Here is a 17,527-nt window from a genome sequence, read left to right as displayed (position 1 = left end):
GCAAGCAGCGAGATTTGACGCAGAGACGGCAAGTAAACATTACACGCGAGTGTGCGTACATGTGCGAGGACGATTTTGAGTGTCGCGAGACACACATTTAACTATTCGATACCTTGCCGAAACATACCGCCCGCTTCGCTATCGGTAACGATCGCGAAATTAGATTATGCCGCCCGCCGTGCGTTATTTATTCTTAGAGTCAATAATTGTCTTAAGAGGACACTGGAAGCACACACAATTTCACGATAGGACGTTTTAACACAGAGGATTTCGTTTTAACGGTCACAACGCGAACGAGACCGTCGGTTCCCGGATGCACTTCGATCACTCTCGCGAGGGGCCACACAGATGGAGGTAGATTTTCGTTTTTTACGAGAACGATGGATCCGATTTTGATGTTCCCGTGATGAGTCTGCCATTTCGAGAGGTTTTGGAAGGACTGAAGATACTCCGTACTCCACCGTTTCCAAAAATGCTCCAGCATTTGACGCGAGTGTTGCCAATGCGATAGCCGTTGAACTGGCACCTCGATGAGTGACGGCTCAGGAATTGTGTTCAATGCTGAGCCGACGAGAAAGTGTCCTGGAGTCAAGGCACTTGGATCCCGTGGATCGTCCGAGATAGCGCAAAGAGGTCGAGAGTTAAGCGTGGCTTCTACTTGCGTGAGGAACGTCGCGAATTGCTCGAACGTTTGAGTAGCTTCTCCGATGACTCGTTTGAGGTGAAATTTGACTGATTTCACTCCGGCTTCCCATTTTCCACCGAAATGAGGCGCGGAGGGAGGATTGAACCGCCACTGGGTTCCGTGTGATGCGAGGATGTTTGCGATTTCTGAGAACTCCTTTGACGATGCAGCGAGAAGACGGCGAAGTTCTGAGTCTGCGCCGACGAGATTCGTTCCACAATCGCTTGCGATTGAGGCACAAATTCCTCGTCGAGATGTGAAGCGTTTGTACGCCGCGATGAATGCCTCCGTCGTGTAGTCCGAAACTAGCTCGAGATGCACAGCCGAGGTCGTGAAGCAGATGAAGATAACGATATATCCCTTGCATGATTTCGCTCCTCTTCCGCGGGAGGCTCGAATCGAGAATGGACCAGCGTAGTCAACGCCAGAGTGAAGAAACGGCCTTGATTGCGTGACTCGAGACTGAGGGAGTTGGCCCATCTGTTGGCTGCTGAGGGTGGCGCGATGACGCGCACAAGGAACGCAACGATGTATGAACATGCGGATCGGTATTCTTCCTCCCAGGATCCAGTACCGCTGTCGGATTGTAGCGAGAGTGAGTTGCGGACCTCCGTGGAGCGTCAACCGATAATGATGATCGATGATCAATGTGGAGAACGATGATTCGCGAGGCAAGATGAACGGGTGCTTTTCGTCATACGAAAGCAATGAGTGATTCAGTCGACCACCGACTCTGAGGAATCCGTTCGAATCGATGAACGGCGTGAGTCGCGATAGTGGATGACTTCGAGTGAGACTTGAGCTTGTCTCGATTTGGCGAATTTCTTCTGCAAAGTACGCCTGCTGGGTCACCTTGGTCCAAAACAGTTGGGCGTCGCTCAATTCGAGAGTAGAGATCGGTCCGACAGTGATAGACGTGTTTACGCGACTCGATGTCGTCTTTGCGAGGAACCGATTTGCTGCGCGTTTACACAATGATGTGACTTTGAGGAGAGTCGATAGTTTTGAGTAGCGATTGACGAGATCCCAGATTTGTAGCGGCTTAGCTGTTGCGATGTGCGTCGACAGCCCTTTTCTTTCCTCGAAATGAACGTTTTCTTCCGGTCGCGGAGATGAGGATGGCCAATTGACAGAAGGCTTCGAGAGCCAGGATGGTCCAAAGGTCCAAAGTTCTGATTTTTGGAGTTGCTCCGGAGATGCACCACGAGACGCAAGATCAGCGGGGTTTTCAAGACCCGAGATATGATACCAACGAGCGCGCGCGAACTCTTGGATTTCCGTTACGCGATTACGAACGAATTCCTTTCACCGCGATGGGTGGCTTTTGATCCACGCGAGCGCGACTGTGGAATCCGTCCACAGATAAACCGGGGTGTTTTCGAAATTAAGAGTCTTTTCCACATGACACATCAACCAGACGAGAAGATTCGCAGCACAGAGTTCGAGACGAGGAATTGTCACCTTCTTTAGCGGCGCTACTTTAGTTTTCGCGCACACTAGTGAAACGCGCACTTCGTGAGTGTTGATATACGTTCGCGCGTAGATCACTGCGCCTAATGCACTTTGAGAGGCGTCCGCGAAACCGTGGATCTCTATCCCGAGAGATGCTGAACTTAATCCGATCCATCGTGGGATGGTGATAGCTGAGATGCCTTGAAGATCTTGTAGAAACTCGATCCATCGCGAGGACAATGAAGCTGAGAGCGGCTCGTCCCAGTCGAAACCGAGTGCCCACAATTCCTGCATAAAGATTTTGGCTCTGATCGTGATCGGCGAGAGCCATCCGAGAGGATCAAAGAGCTGCGCGGTTTGTGAAAGAACTTTTCGTTTCGTGAAATTGTCCCGAGTTTGATGAATTTGCGGAGAGAACGCGAACGCGTCGATGTCTGGTCTCCACGCGAGACCGAGAGCCCGAAAGAATGGACTTTGATCGAGATTCAGATGCATCGCGATCTCTTGATGGTTTCGAGAAATGTCAACGAGAGTTTCTGAGTGGCTTGAAGTCCACTTTTGAAGTTCAAAGCCGCCCGCCTTGAGCAATTGATTGAGTTCGTTGATTTTCTCGCGACCTTGATCAACGTTCTCTGCTCCTGAGAGGATGTCGTCGACGTACGTGTTCTCGAGAATGACGTGGCTCGCAAAGGGATACTGCTTACCTTCGTCCTGAACGAGTTGATGAAGAACACGGATCGCGAGATACGGAGCGCTTGCAAGACCATACGTTACCGTAGTCAGTTGATATTCTTCAATCGGTAGCTCTGGTTCTTCCCTCCAGAGGATTCGCTGAAAATCTTGGTCATCATTGTGGACCAAAATTTGTCGGTACATCTTGACGATGTCTGATGAGAACGCGACTGGATATTGTCGCCATCGTAAGAGAACGTCCGCGAGGTCGGTTTGCACTTTTGGACCGACGAGAAGATTGTCATTGAGAGAGAGTCCGAGGTTGGTTCTTTGAGACCCGTTGAACACGACACGCAACTTTGTTGTTGAACTGCTGTCGCGAACTACACCGTGATGGGGAAGATAAAACACGCGGGAATTGTCTTCAGGTGTATTGATAGCGCGACGCATGTGCCCGAGTTCACGATATTCACGAAGGAAGCTCGAGTAAGCCTCCTTGAGTTTCGCGTCGCTACCGAACCGTTTCTCCAAACGAAGGAGCATTTGATGCGCGGGATTCCGCGAGTTGCCGAGCTCTACCGAATTGTCCTTGAGCGGCAGCCGAACTACGTAACGACCGGACGCAGTTCGAGAAACCGTTTCGCGAAAGTGTTGCTCACAACGCTCTTCTTCGAAAGTTAGTGCCAAAGGTTTCGACACTTCTTCCTGCTTCCAAAACTGCTGCACGAGATCGAGCAGTTCGTGATCGAGGGAGCATTGGAAGCCTTGGACTGCGCCATACGAGGGGCTTGCTGCTTCCGCTGAAACGCAGCCGGAGAGGACCCAACCGAACTGAGTTTCTTGCGCGATTGGTGTTCCTGGTGTTCCTCTTCGAACTCCTTGACCAATGATGTTGCTGTAGATGTCAGCTCCGAGAATTACGTCGATTTGACTGGGATGTGCAAAGCTTGGATCCGCGAGGTTGAGTCCTCGTAGATGAGGCCAGTCTTCGACGAGAAGTCGAAATGAGGGTAGATACGATGTGAGTCGTGGAAGCACGAGTGCCTCCACCTGACACGAGAACGAGGTGTGAGCACGAGATTGGAGTTGCAATGTCGCGATGCCGCGAGTCACTGCCGATTGATGAGCTCCGACGCCAATGATCGGTATCGTTGCTTGATGCCGACGTAGTCGCAATTGTTGCGCTAGCGACTCCGTGACGAATGAACTTTCGGATCCTTGATCGAGTAGAGCGCGAGCGATGATTCTTTCTCCAGTCTCCGGATTCGAGGCGATCAATTGCACTGTGGCGAGAAGAACTGGAGAGCGCTTGATCATTGTAGGCTGAGCTGAGTGGTTGCTCACCTGAAAGGCGCTGTTCGAGATCGGTGCGTTCTGCACTGCAGGTTGCGCTACTGCAGCCTGTCCTTGAGATGTGCCGCTGTTGGCAGCTGTCGAGATTGAAGAAGAGTTTCGATGCAGCAAGGAATGATGTCGACCGTTGCACACGCGACACGTTTTGTTGGATCGACAGTCCTTCTGCTGATGTGGACCGAGACAATTAAAGCAAAGCTTTTTCGCAGAAACCACTTCCCTTCTTTGATCCAGAGATTTGCCGCGAAAGGTCGAACAGAACGCGATGTAGTGGTTGCTTTTGCAACAAGCACACGACTGTTCCTTTGATTGCGCCGTATGTGACCTTGTTGTCTGAAGATTTGACCTTCCTTGCGATGAGTGCGGTTTCGACGTCGCGATTTGATTATGAGCATGAGCTTGCTCCACGGCTTCGAGGGTATGGATGCGACCGATGAGAAACGCCTTGAGCTCCACAAACGTGGGGGGCTCGAGTTTCTCGCTAACACTTTTCTCCCACTCTTCGAGAGATGCTGGGTCGAGCTTGCGAATCGTCATGTGCACGATGATGTGATCCCCTAATTTCTCGGGACTATCGAGAAGTTCGAGCGCGCCAAGAGCTTCGCAAGTGTTGCTGTGCAAGCTCTTCAGTTCTGATGACGACTTTTTCGTGACACGAGGAATCGCGAAAAGTGTCGCGAGATGAGAATCCGTCAAAAGTCTCTTGTTTTCGTACCGTGAGACGAGAGTTTCCCAGGCTCGAGGGAAGTTTTCTGCGGTGAGAGAAATGTTTTTGATAAGTTGTAACGGTTCATCGGTCACACTGGTTTTGAGGTAGTGCAGCTTTTCCACTTCCGAAAGTTGCGAATTTTCGCGAACCATTGACGAGAAGAGGTCGTGAAACGGCTTCCATTCTGAGTAGCTGCCCGCGAAAGTGGGCAGTTCGATACGCGGTAACCGTTTTGATGATCCTCCTGCTGGTGCGTCTTGAGGAGCTGCAGCGGCTTGCACGGTTGCTGCAGGCGCAGGCTTTAGCGATTCGAGAAGATCAAGCATCACTCCTTCGCCACTCAAGAAGTGCTCTTCACACAGCCCGTAATAATCTTTCGCGAAGTACGAAAGCTTTTTTATCGCGTCGAGTTGATCACCTTTTGCTGCGAACTTGATCTCGCTGATCTTTTCGTGATTCTCTTGGAACTTATTCCAACTTGAATTTAAAGCATTAAGCCGCGACTTCACCTGCCCGTAAGTGATTTTTGCCTCGCCGAGCTTGCGCAGGTTGTCGACGGCACGAGAGATGCGCCAAATGTAGTCGTTTTGACGTTCGATATGTTCTTCGATCGACATGTTGATGTACGAGAGGATTTAAACTCACGCGACAAACTGAGTTTTCACGAACGAGACACAAACACACTGATAGTAGCGCGACGCGATTCACACTTCGAGAGATCGGTGTTGTTGACGCTCAGATCTTAGTCACGGTCACTACAGAGGACACCGCACGTTTGAATTTAACGGACGCGACTGATTTTTGTTGATGGTTTTCACCGATAACGAGATTGTTCACTTTGATAACGTGAACTTTCGCAACTTGATGCACACGCGATAGTTCCGTTTCACTCACTAACTAATTCGTTTTCCCGTGAGTCGCAACGATTCTAAAGATTCGACTCGATTTGCGAATGATCCGATTCGATTCGCGACTGATCCGGCTCGAAGGACCGAAAAATGTTTAGAGAGATGGCAAAAAGATATGGATCATCGACGTGGGATCCGCGAATTAATGATGAGAACGAGTGTGAATGAAACGAAAGTGATGTTGAGATGGAGAGAGATAATGAATGCCGATAAACTAGATTTTTGTTGGTTTTGATGAGGCGATACAAACCGTATCGCAAGAGAACGTTACAGAGAGTGAAGATTTTACAGAGCGAGAGAACACATAGATTATACACATACATGATTTCGAGATAGTGGACAATACATGAGATACAGCTGATGGGTTTTGAGTCGCGACACGGGCAAGCGGCGAGATTTGACGCAGAGACGGCAAGTAAACATTGCACGCGAGTGTGCGTACATGTGCGAGGACGATTTTGAGTGTCGCGAGACACACATTTAACTATTCGATACCTTGCCGAAACACCGATACATCGTCGCATTGCCGTTTAAGGCCAATAACAAGCTTCTCGGGAAGTCACGCGAAATCGCTCTAAAACGTTTCCATAGTTTAGAACGAACATTCAAGAACAACCCAGAATTGCGCAAAAATTACGCCGCGATCATTCGCGAATATTTAAACTTGGGGTTCCTGTCAAGGGTTTATGATGCCCGGGAAGAAGGGTTTTACCTGCCCCACCGCGCAGTCGTCAAGGCAACAAGCCTTACGACAAAAACTCGAATCGTCTTCGATGGATCAGCTGCGTCCACTACGGGTGTCTCTCTTAACCAGACATTAATGGTTAGCCCGACAATCCAAGCTGATCTTTTTACAATTTTATTGCGCTTTCGGACCCACAACTATGTATTGACAGGTGATATTGAAAAAATGTACCTTCAAGTACAAGTGCGGCCCGAAGACTGTAAATATCAAAGAATTCTGTGGCGTGACGAGCAAGGTCAAATGATTATGAGCTGAACACAGTCACCTTTGGCCTATCAGCCTCTCCGTTTCTGGCCATACGAAGCTTGCATCAACTCGCAATGGCCGAAGCGGAACAATTTCCCTTGGCAGCAGACATCCTCCGACGGGACTTATACGTCGACGACCTGCTCACGGGAGCTCCGACCCTCGAAGAAGCGACCAGACTTAGAGACGAAAGTATTGCTCTATTGCATCGGGGCAAATTCAACTTGCGACAGTGCGCGTCAAATTCGACTGAACTCCTGTGCGGTCTGACGGATCAATCGATCAATTTACAACTACAATCCAGCGATGACAAAACATTGAAGACTTTAGGCATTTGTTGGAACTCACAGCAAGACGCCATCATTTATACTGTGAAGAAAATTGCGATTCCCAATAAGATTACAAAAAGAATTATTCTTTCCGAAGTCGCGAAAATCTTCGATCCTCTGGGACTGCTCCAACCTGTCATTGTGTTGAAATCTCCCTCTCTTGCTTCCTACCGTCAGTCGATCGACGGCGCCGGAGATCGACTGACGGTAGGGAGCAAGAGAGGGAGATTTCAACATTCTCCCCCCTTCTCCGCTCGTTGGAGAAGTAGTTGAGATGAAGCTGGAGCGACATCTTGAAGATCTTCCTTGTGCCTCGGGATCGGAAGGAGTACCAACTTGTGTATAGGTCTCGTGTACGTCGATGTAGCAGTCTCGATGGTGACGACGCGCGTCAGGTCATCTTTGCCTGGGTGAATGTGCGTGACGCGTCCCAACGGCCATTTTGACGGTGGATAGCGTTCGTCTGAGAGTAAGATGAGCGATCCGACGTTGATGTCGTGGAATATGGTGTTCCACTTGGAGATGGTCTGGTGAGATTTCAGGCAGGCGTCTGACCAGTGAGACCAGAACAGTTGGAACCTTTGTTGAATTTCTTCCAGCCTTGATAGTCGGTTGTGAGGCGTGTCGAGAAGTGATGGCTCAGGTATCGTGGTGAGAGCTGCTCCTCGGATGAAGTGTCCAGGCGTAAGGGCGATGAGATCGTCTGGATCTTCGGACAGAGCACTGAGGGGTCGAGAGTTCAACACTGCTTCAACCTGAGTCAGTAGCGTAGAGTAGTCCTCGTACGTGAGGATCTTGTCTCAGTTGGTGCGAGAGAGGTGGTGTTTTATGGATTTCACGGCAGCTTCCCATTTGCCACCCATGTGAGGAGCTCCTGGTGGATTAAACTTCCATTTGGTGCCGTCATTAGCGATGAGTTGCTGTAAATGCTTTGATTCTTTGGTGGAACCAGCAAGCAGTCGTTTGAGGATGACGTAGACGCCTTGGAAGTTGGTTCCGCAGTCACTGGTGAGCGTCTTGCAGATGCCGCGTCTTGCAGTGAAGCGTCTGAAGGCTTTCAGAAAACCGTGGGCGGTGTAATCGGTGACAAGCTCCAAGTGAACAGCAGAGGTTGAGAAACACACGAACACTGCGATCCACGCTATGTATGAGCGCGTGCCACGCCCCTGGAAGAACCTGAGAGACACTGGGCCTGCGTAGTCGACTCCGGTGTGTTCGAAGACAAGTGAAGGTGTGACACGCGTAGCTGGAAGTTGTCCCATGCGTTGTTGAGCGCGTATTCCGCGTATCCTGGCGCAGGTGACGCAGTGATGAATGTGATGCTTGATAGGAGCGCGACCACCAAGTATCCAGCAGTATCGGCGTACGTAGTTGAGTGTGAGCTGCGTACCACCGTGCACGGTGCGAGTGTGTGCGTTGGAGATGCAGAGCGTAGTGATTCTCGATTCTCGGGGTAGAATTGGAGAATTTTTGGCATCTTCTTCCAGCTGAGCATTTTGCAGGCGTCCACCAACTCTTAACAGACCGGTTTGATCGATCCAGGCGGTGAGTCTGGTGAGCGGGTGCGATTTTGCGAGTGCTTTGCCTTGGGAAATTGCACGAATTTCGCTGGCAAAGTGAACTTGCTGCGTAGCTCTGATCCAGAACGTGAGCGCGAATTGCAGATCAGCTGGGTTCAGCGGTGTTGCTGTGAGATTTGATGCTGGTGTTCGCTTGAAACATGCTGCTGCGCGTTGAATTGTAGCTGTGATGCGTAGAAGCTTCGTGAGACTGATGTCTTTGTCGAATAAAGTTCCAAACGGTAGTTTCGGAGCAGTCGTGACGAGTACAACACTTGGTCGAACTTCGTCATCAGCTGGTTGATCAGTCGGAGCGGCGAACGAAGGCCAGAGGCGTGGTGATTCAGTGAGCCAGTCGGGTCCTGACCACCAGAGATCGTGTGTGATGAGTTGCGAGGGTGTCAGGCCTCGAGAGGCGCAGTCTGCGGGGTTGTGCTTCCCTGAGACAAACTTCCACGTGGCATCAGGTGTAGTTGTTTGGATAGCTTGAACCCGGTTCTTCACGAACTCCTTCCAACGCATTGCGTCACTGTTGATCCAAGCGAGGGATACTGAGGAGTCTGTCCACAAGGTAACATGAGCATGATTGAGTTGGAGAGTCGATTGAACTCGCTTGATGAGTTTTGATAAGAGCAGTGCAGCTGAAAGCTCCAATCGTGGTATTGTTAGGCGATTCAGGGGCGCAACTCGTGTCTTGGAGCAGACCAGAGTCACCTTTGATGATTCCCCAGGAGTTGAGACTTTGACGTAGACAACAGCTGCCATTGCAGCTAGTGATGCGTCCGAGAAGCCGTGGATTTCGACTTCCGTGTCGTCAGAGCGAAGTTGCAGCCAGCGAGGGATTGCTAGTTGCGAGAGCTGAGAGAGTTCCTGGCGGAATGTCGTCCAGCGATAAATAATCTGCGGAGTGAGTTGATCGTCCCATCCGACCCTTTCTTGCCAGAGATCTTGCATCAGCACCTTAGCACGAACTACGACTGGTGATATTAACCCTAGAGGGTCAAACAGTTGAGCTGTCTCAGACAGGATTGTGCGTTTGGTGATGGCTGGTCTTTGTACCGACTGATCGGTTGTAACGGTCTTTTCGTTTTGCGGTTTGTTTAGACTAGGATTAACTCCAATTGCGGAGCCCCTCGCAATTAACGAAAATCTTCCGTTATCAATTTACTTTTATTGTTTTTTATTGTTGTTATTTAAAACGAAATTTCGGACGTTTGGTATGACCTAATGACATGTACCAATAAATTAGAACCGAATAAAAGAAGCGTATAAATATCAACGAAAATAATAAATAAATTGTATAAATAAAATGGGGACGGCGGACATCTAGGACGACAACAATTCCATAAAAGGCATACTCATAAAATTACAAATAAAATAGTACAGGTCAGAATATATAAAAACTTATCATAAGCGTCATTGAGGATATTCTTCAGATCCCAGTTCCCATTTCTTCGGTTGCGCTCGCTAATTCCGTGCCCGGCCAATTCGAATTCCCTCGTCCGTCATATCTTGGTGGGTTTTCCTTGATCGGGAATCCGTATGCGTTTACTTCATTTTCGTCGGTTGTCTTTCTTCGTTCGTTATGATTCTTTATTTAGAGCGCACCCTGATGACGATCAACCCCCATCCGTCGTCTCCCGCTTATACTTTTCAATCGATTCTAACCCGTCGTCTCTCGCTTACACTTCTCGATCGATTGCTAACCCGTCGTCTCTCGCTTACACTTCTCAATCGATTTGAACCCGTCGTATCACCGCTTAGGTGAAAGCCCCCCTCCCTACGGACCTACCCATCACTGAGTCCCGTAGTCACTGCTTTGGCGGCTAAATTCAACTGTTACACGGTGAACTTGAGCAGATCTGGAGCGCATTGCCAGCTGAGACCCAGTATCTTGGAGGATGACTCGCTGAATTCATGAGTCTCGGAGCAGGATGATGGAGATGAGTGAAGTTTAAAGAAGTCCGGGTGATAACTTTTCCACTTTGACAGTGGGAAGCATCCCCGTAGGCACATCTCTTCAACTTGAGTAGCGATGGCGTTTAGCGAGTCGAGATCATCAGCACCGCCAGTGACATCATCAACGTAGCTGCCTTGTTCGAAGGGTTCCTTTGCGAGAGGGAACAGATGGCCTTCGTCGAGCAGCAATTGCTGCAGCGCGCGGCCTGAGAGGTACGGAGCAGGCTTGGTACCGTAGGTAACTGTCGTGAGCTCATACTCCTGGATTCGAGAATTCTCGTCAACCCAGAGGATGCGTTGATACTTGCGATCGTCTGGATGCACTGAGATTTGGCGAAACATTTTCACGACGTCTGTTGTGAAGATGTAGTGATGACGTCTGACGTAGAGCAGCACGTCAAAGATGTCATTCTGGGTTTTAGGACCAGTGTGCAGCAGGTCGTTGACCGTGTAACCTGAAGTGGTCTTGGAGGAGCCGTTGAACACTACTCGGATCTTATTATTGCGCATTACGCCGTGATGAGGCAAGTAATATCCGTCCGTGGAAGTGTTTTGAGGCTGGACTTTCTCCATGTGACCCATAGACTCGTACTCGTTGAGAAAGTCTTGGTACAGTCGATGAAGTTCAGGTTGATGCGATAGGCGATTTAGTAGTCGAGCTAGCGAGCGTTGTGCGATGCCTTTCGAGTGTCCAAGAGGCGGAGCATTGGATTTGAATGGCAAACGCACGATGTAGCGACCTGAGCTGTCGCGAGAGTGCGTTGCGATGAAGTGAGCCTCGCACTCGGCTTCTTCAGCGCTGAGAGATTCCTGGTGAGTCGATGGAACTTCCTCGACCTCCCAAAATCTTGTTACGAGCTCGTGTAGATAAGAATTGGAGATAAGATGATGTTGATGCGCAGGCGATGAGTGAGGCGATTGAGTAACAGGTCCAAGAACAGCACATCCGAAGATTGTCTGAATCGCAATAGGCTGACCTGGTTGTCCAGCTCTTACTCCAGGCTTGATTATCAGGCCATATGAGTCTGCTCCGACGAGTATGTCAATTCGACCTGGTGATAGGTGTTCTGGATCAGCAAGATCCAAATCGGTGATGTGAGGCCAGGATTGACTGGAGATGGTGACTGGAGGCAGCTCGACAGTGAGAGATGGCAGTACGTGCGCGTGGAGATTGACCTGGTCGTCAGAGTGCGTAGAGCGTAGAGATATTTCAACAGTACCCTTTGTTGATCCTGACGGCACGCTTCCGACTCCAATGATTGGAATGCGAGAATCAGAGAGCGTGAGACCGAGCAGGAGAGTAAGCTGTTGGGCGATAAGCGTGAGTTCTGAGCCTGGGTCAATCAGCATTCGTACTGGATGTGCAAGTTGAGTAGGCGAGATGAGAAGAGCTTGTGCAGTAGATAGCAGAACCATTGGTCTAGGTGAAGTAGCTGCGTTGCACGCAGAGCGAGATTGTTGCGTTGATAGTAGCGTTGCGGCGATAGGCGATGACGATGGCGAGAGAGTGAGTTGAGAGTTGGCGTTGCGGGTGTCAGATAGTCATGCTGACATGGTCTGACTTGTTTGAGGCGTAGTTGACGTTTGTGAGAGCGCAGTTGCATCTGCTCGAGCTCTCGTTGGGTTGAGATGCTGAGAGTCATGCAGCATTGAATGATGCGCAGCTTGACAGTGGCGACAACGTTTCTTGCTGCGGCAGTTTTGCAGTGCGTGTAATCCAAGACAGTTCAGGCACAGATTCTTGGAGAGAGCTTGCTGATGACGCTCATTTGGAGTCAAATTGTGGAACGACGGGCACGAGACGACAAAGTGCGGTGCACCACAGCAGGAGCAGGGACTCTGAGGTCTCGCTTGTGTAGCGGGAGTCTGTACTGTAGGCGTGTGCGGCGTAGAGGACTGCGCAGGCGTAGTGCAGGTATTTTGTGGCGACGCACTGACCATGTGGACATGCGCAGTAGATGCTTTTGTGCCTGGCGTGCCTTTATTACCACTCGGGGACTTCTTGTTGGCCTTGGAGTTCGACTTGGGGTTCTGCTTGGCTGGAGGTTTGTCTTCCAGAGTTTCAAGGGCTCGAACGCGACCAATGAGGAAGGCTTTGAGTCTCTCCAGCGTTGGATAATCAGCGGCAGATCCAAGCGTCAGCTCCCAGTCTTCACGCGTCTGAGGATCGAGTTTGTGTGTAAGAAAGTGGACGAGCAGGTGATCCCATTGATCGACGGGCGATCCGAGTGACTTCAAGGAGTTCAGCACTTCGTTGGTAGTGTTAATTAGAGTATTGACTTCCTGGGCAGATCGCGAAGCCATCTTGGGGATGTTGAACAGTTTGTTCAGTTGTGCAGTGATAAGGACGCGTTTGTTCTCGTAGCGCGTGGTCAACGCTTGCCGGGCGTCTGCAAATGCGGTGGCTGTGATATCCACATTGGCGATGAGAGAATACGCTGTTCCATGTACGCTCTGTAGCAAGTAGTGCATCTTGTCGATTTCGCTGATACCGTCCTTGCTGACGACTGACGTGAACTTGTTCTTGAAGGACTGCCACTCCAAGAGTTCTCCATTGAATCTTGGAGGCTGAATCGTGGGCAGTTGTGGACGATGATGATGAGCGTTGTCTTGCATGGTGACATTGTGAGGCGAGAGTGGTGCTAAGCGAGGTTCAAGCTCGTTGCTGCGCTTTTTGAGAGCGGATTTGATCGAGGTGTAGCGCTGAAGCGCCATAGTGTATCTGCCTTCTTTAAAGTAGGCGTGAGAAGCATCAATGTCTTTGCAACCGATGAGCTTGTCGTGCGCATCGGCGATCTTGTTCCAGGTGGCCTCTAGCGCTTCGAGCTTAATCTCCGCGTCGAAGATCGTGCAGGTAGAGATGTCTCCGGAGTCGACCTCGCTGTGGAGGATGGAGAGGTAGGTCATGTGGCACTCCTGAGCCATAAAGTACTTGGCGGACATCGTGGAAAAACTCTGAAAGCTATCGAGGAATAATAAATGGGCGAAAAAGCAAAGCTTAGCGACAATTGCCAAAAGTAATTGAAAAGAACTGACAGAGTGTTGGCAGTCCTCTTGAGCAGCTAGCAGTAGGCGAGGTTGATTGGCGATGACCTTGAATGGTGATCTTGGAAAGGTTAAACCCCACTGGGAATCACACACGCGCTTTTCGCAGGGTAATTTTCGCACTAGGGTCCCAAGTTACCCTTTCCGTCAACGCAGTATCACTTCCGGATACTCAGCAATGCGTCAACGTTGAATCGCGCATCAAGAGTCACTGATTTCGAGTTAGTTTTTAAGTTTAATTAAGTTAAGCTACCACCATCCGGCTCGAAGGACCAAAAAATGTAAAGATCCTCACGTACGAGGACTACTCTACGCTACTGACTCAGGTTGAAGCAGTGTTGAACTCTCGACCCCTCAGTGCTCTGTCCGAAGATCCAGACGATCTCATCGCCCTTACGCCTGGACACTTCATCCGAGGAGCAGCTCTCACCACGATACCTGAGCCATCACTTCTCGACACGCCTCACAACCGACTATCAAGGCTGGAAGAAATTCAACAAAGGTTCCAACTGTTCTGGTCTCACTGGTCAGACGCCTGCCTGAAATCTCACCAGACCATCTCCAAGTGGAACACCATATTCCACGACATCAACGTCGGATCGCTCATCTTACTCTCAGACGAACGCTATCCACCGTCAAAATGGCCGTTGGGACGCGTCACGCACATTCACCCAGGCAAAGATGACCTGACGCGCGTCGTCACCATCGAGACTGCTACATCGACGTACACGAGACCTATACACAAGTTGGTACTCCTTCCGATCCCGAGGCACAAGGAAGATCTTCAAGATGTCGCTCCAGCTTCATCTCAACTACTTCTCCAACGAGCGGAGAAGGGGGGAGAATGTTGAAATCTCCCTCTCTTGCTCCCTACCGTCAGTCGATCTCCGGCGCCGTCGATCGCGCTCACGCATGGCTGGCCAGTACTGCGTTCCCAAAACTATCTTCACGGCGCTCGACGCGCGCCGGGCCTAGAGCTGGGACCACGGAGCCAGCTCTCCCGCTCGCCTCGTTTTTCTCTTCCGCTCTCTTGCATACTGTAACCTTTTGCTATCGCATCACGCTTTTGCTAAATCTGCTAATATCTCACTAATCTCTCGCTATATCGTGCTGATATCTTGCTAATAAATTATATTATGTAATTAATTGCTTGATTTAGTTTATAGTTTCGAAATATTTGAGTTTTCTGTGCTTCAGTGGTCGGATCATCGCACCGCATGTGCTTAACCTGCAATCCGGCATGCTTTTGCATAACCTCGCTTGCTTATCAAAATCAAATTAAATGTAAACCGTGATAAAAAACAATTTAATGTGATTAATTAATTTAAGTAGTTATAAATAAACGAAAGTTGTTCTATTCAGCTAAAATTAAGCTACCCGAATCTCCAGCATTTGAATTTACTTTTTCTAGACTCATACAGCCTGATCTTTACACATTGTTACGGCTAAACTTATCATGCAGCAATTATGGAAACTGGAGCTGGCTTGGGATGAAACGCTACCCGCCGATATTCACACTGCATGGGTCGATTTTTCGTCACATCTTTCCGAATTACACAACCTGACATTCAGGCGGAAAATATTATCCAGCAAATCCGAAAAAATACAACTCCATGGCTTTTGCGATGCTAGCGAAAAGGCATATGGAGCTTGTATATATTTGCGATCAACGAACTCTTCAGGAGAAGTGTACTCTCAACTTGTCTGCGCGAAATCAAGAGTCGCTCCAATGAAAAAGGTACAGACGATACCCCGTCTCGAACTTTGCGCGGCTAAGCTGCTAACAACCCTCTATAGAACCGTTATGGAGGCGCTCAATTTACGAATAGATCGCTCGATATTCTGAACCGATTCTACGATTGTACAACACTGGATCAACACATCCCCCCATAAATTGAAAACATTTGTCGCGAGTCGAATTGCCGAAATACGACAAGCTACAAATCCGGACGATTGGAGACACGTACGATCGCACGAGAACCCTGCCGATCAATTATCTAGGGGTCAATCGCCGGAAGAATTTGTACGAAACGATCTCTGGAGAACGGGTCCATCCTGGTTAAAGGAAGAAGAAAGCACATGGCCGACCTTCAAGATTCAAATTCCAACACTGGACGAGGAAATGAGAAAGGACTCGTGCTTCACCGTTGCCGTCAACAACCACGAAATTCTCGAGCGATATTCTTCGATTGACAAATTACGACGGATCCTATCGTATTGTTTACGAATGAAAAAGGATAATCAATTTAAGGGCATTCCTACCGTTCAAGAGATCCGACAGACGGATCAACGGATAATCAAATTGGTTCAATCTGGCAGCTTCATGCAAGAACTCCACGATCTACAGAACGGAAAACCCCTCAACTCGAAAAGTCGGTTGTTATCACTCAGTCCATTCCTCGACGAAGCCGGAATTTTACGTGTCGGAGGAAGACTGCGACACGCAGACATATCACACAATCAACGTCATCCTATTTTACTTCCAAAGTCGAATCATATAACCAATCTCATTATTGAAAACGGCCATCAATCTCATGGCCATGCAGGCGTCCAGTCTACTTTATACAGCCTGAGACAACGTTACTGGATAATTGACGGACGAAATCAGGTTCGCAAAATTATACTTCGATGTGTAAAATGTATGCGAGCAAAGCCACCAACCATAAACTATATTGTGGGGCAACTACCGAAAGACCGGGTTACAGAAGCACGACCATTCAGCAACGTTGGGGTGGACTATTGCGGTCCATTCTACATGAAGGAAAAACGATTCCGAAATCGAGCCCGAGTCAAAATATACGTCGCGGTTTTCGTGTGTCTCGTAGTCAAGGCTGTACATCTCGAAGTCGTCAGCGACATGACTTCTGAAGGCTTCATCGCTGCTCTTCGCCGTTTTGTAGCTCGACGTGGAAAACCTTCGATCATCAGCTCGGACAACGGGTCGAACTTTGTGGGAGCAAAAACCGAAATCGAAGACATTCAGAGGTTACTTGGTTCAAACGAACATAACACCAAGGTGCATAACTTCTTATTGGAAAAGGAGATCAAATGGAAATTTATCCCTCCGTCATCACCACACTTCGGTGGCATCTGGGAAGCAGCGGTCAAATCTTTTAAGCACCATCTGAGACGGATCCTCGGAAATGTTCTTCTCTGCTTTGAAGATTTCAACACTCTCGTAGTTGAGATCGAGAGTATTTTAAATTCGAGACCGTTAGCCCCTTTATCCTCGGATCCTAACGACCCCTTAGCTCTTACTCCTGGTCACTTCCTTATTGGCGAACCCATGACTAGCCTGCCTGAGATTGATTTGTGACTATCCACCTGGAAACACGTACAGAAACTCAAGCGAGATTTCTGGTCAAGATGGCATAAGGAATATGTCAATGAGCTCAATGTTCGACATAAATGGAACAGGGGAGACTACACCGTCGACGTTGGATCTGTTTTCGTCATTAAAAACGATAATCTTCCACCATTACAATGGCACTTGGGTCGCGTCATCGCAGCACATCCGGGAGCAGACGGCATCATCCGGACCGTCCAGGTTAAAACGGCGACTGGGACCTTTGATCGAAGCATTAAAAAATTGGCACCACTGCCCATAGAGAATATTGAAAGGACAATCGCATCTACGAGCAGTGAAAAACTCTAAACCGATTATGTAACCTAACTGCTAACAATGTTGTTTTTCTTGTTTGATCGGTAACCCTCTCAACGGGGGGAGTATGTTGCGTATCAAGCAGCAGCTAGGCTAATAGACTGTAGTTAGCGTAATATCGTTGTAATGTCTTTCAATGATTTCTGTTTATATCTAAATGTTCACCCGATGGACGGTCAGATGCGAAACATGCTTTCGTACCTG

At 49.1% G+C, this 17,527-nt stretch overlaps 4 protein-coding genes across 4 annotated transcripts; 1 reads left to right on the top strand and 3 right to left on the bottom strand.

Annotated features, from left to right (window-relative positions):
* Window positions 1-211: 211 nt before the first annotated feature.
* Window positions 212-5,488, bottom strand: LOC124224784 (uncharacterized). The gene is made up of 2 exons (XM_046636986.1): window positions 2,147-5,488; window positions 212-1,822 (listed from the first exon to the last, which is right to left on the bottom strand). Exons 1-2 carry the CDS (start codon window positions 5,486-5,488, stop codon window positions 212-214), a joined length of 4,953 nt encoding a protein of 1,650 aa, XP_046492942.1.
* A 1,841-nt stretch (window positions 5,489-7,329) lies between these two features.
* Window positions 7,330-12,033, bottom strand: LOC124224783 (uncharacterized). The gene is made up of 3 exons (XM_046636985.1): window positions 10,502-12,033; window positions 7,939-9,790; window positions 7,330-7,854 (listed from the first exon to the last, which is right to left on the bottom strand). Exons 1-3 carry the CDS (start codon window positions 12,031-12,033, stop codon window positions 7,330-7,332), a joined length of 3,909 nt encoding a protein of 1,302 aa, XP_046492941.1.
* A 126-nt stretch (window positions 12,034-12,159) lies between these two features.
* On the bottom strand, window positions 12,160-13,560 carry LOC138191408 (uncharacterized). The gene has a single exon (XM_069138161.1). It carries the CDS (start codon window positions 13,558-13,560, stop codon window positions 12,160-12,162), a length of 1,401 nt encoding a protein of 466 aa, XP_068994262.1.
* A 1,558-nt stretch (window positions 13,561-15,118) lies between these two features.
* LOC124224782 (uncharacterized) lies at window positions 15,119-17,317 on the top strand. Its single transcript, XM_046636984.1, has 3 exons — window positions 15,119-15,314; window positions 15,600-16,974; window positions 17,080-17,317. The coding sequence occupies exons 1-3, from the start codon at window positions 15,119-15,121 to the stop codon at window positions 17,315-17,317; spliced, it is 1,809 nt and encodes a 602-aa protein (XP_046492940.1).
* The last annotated feature ends 210 nt before the right edge of the window (window positions 17,318-17,527 follow it).

This window comes from Neodiprion pinetum, chromosome 1 (assembly GCF_021155775.2).
Source record: "Neodiprion pinetum isolate iyNeoPine1 chromosome 1, iyNeoPine1.2, whole genome shotgun sequence".
Taxonomy (NCBI): Eukaryota; Metazoa; Arthropoda; class Insecta; order Hymenoptera; family Diprionidae; genus Neodiprion; species Neodiprion pinetum.
The sequence above is the reverse complement of the archived record's forward strand: the minus strand, read 5'-3'. Positions and strand labels throughout refer to the sequence as shown.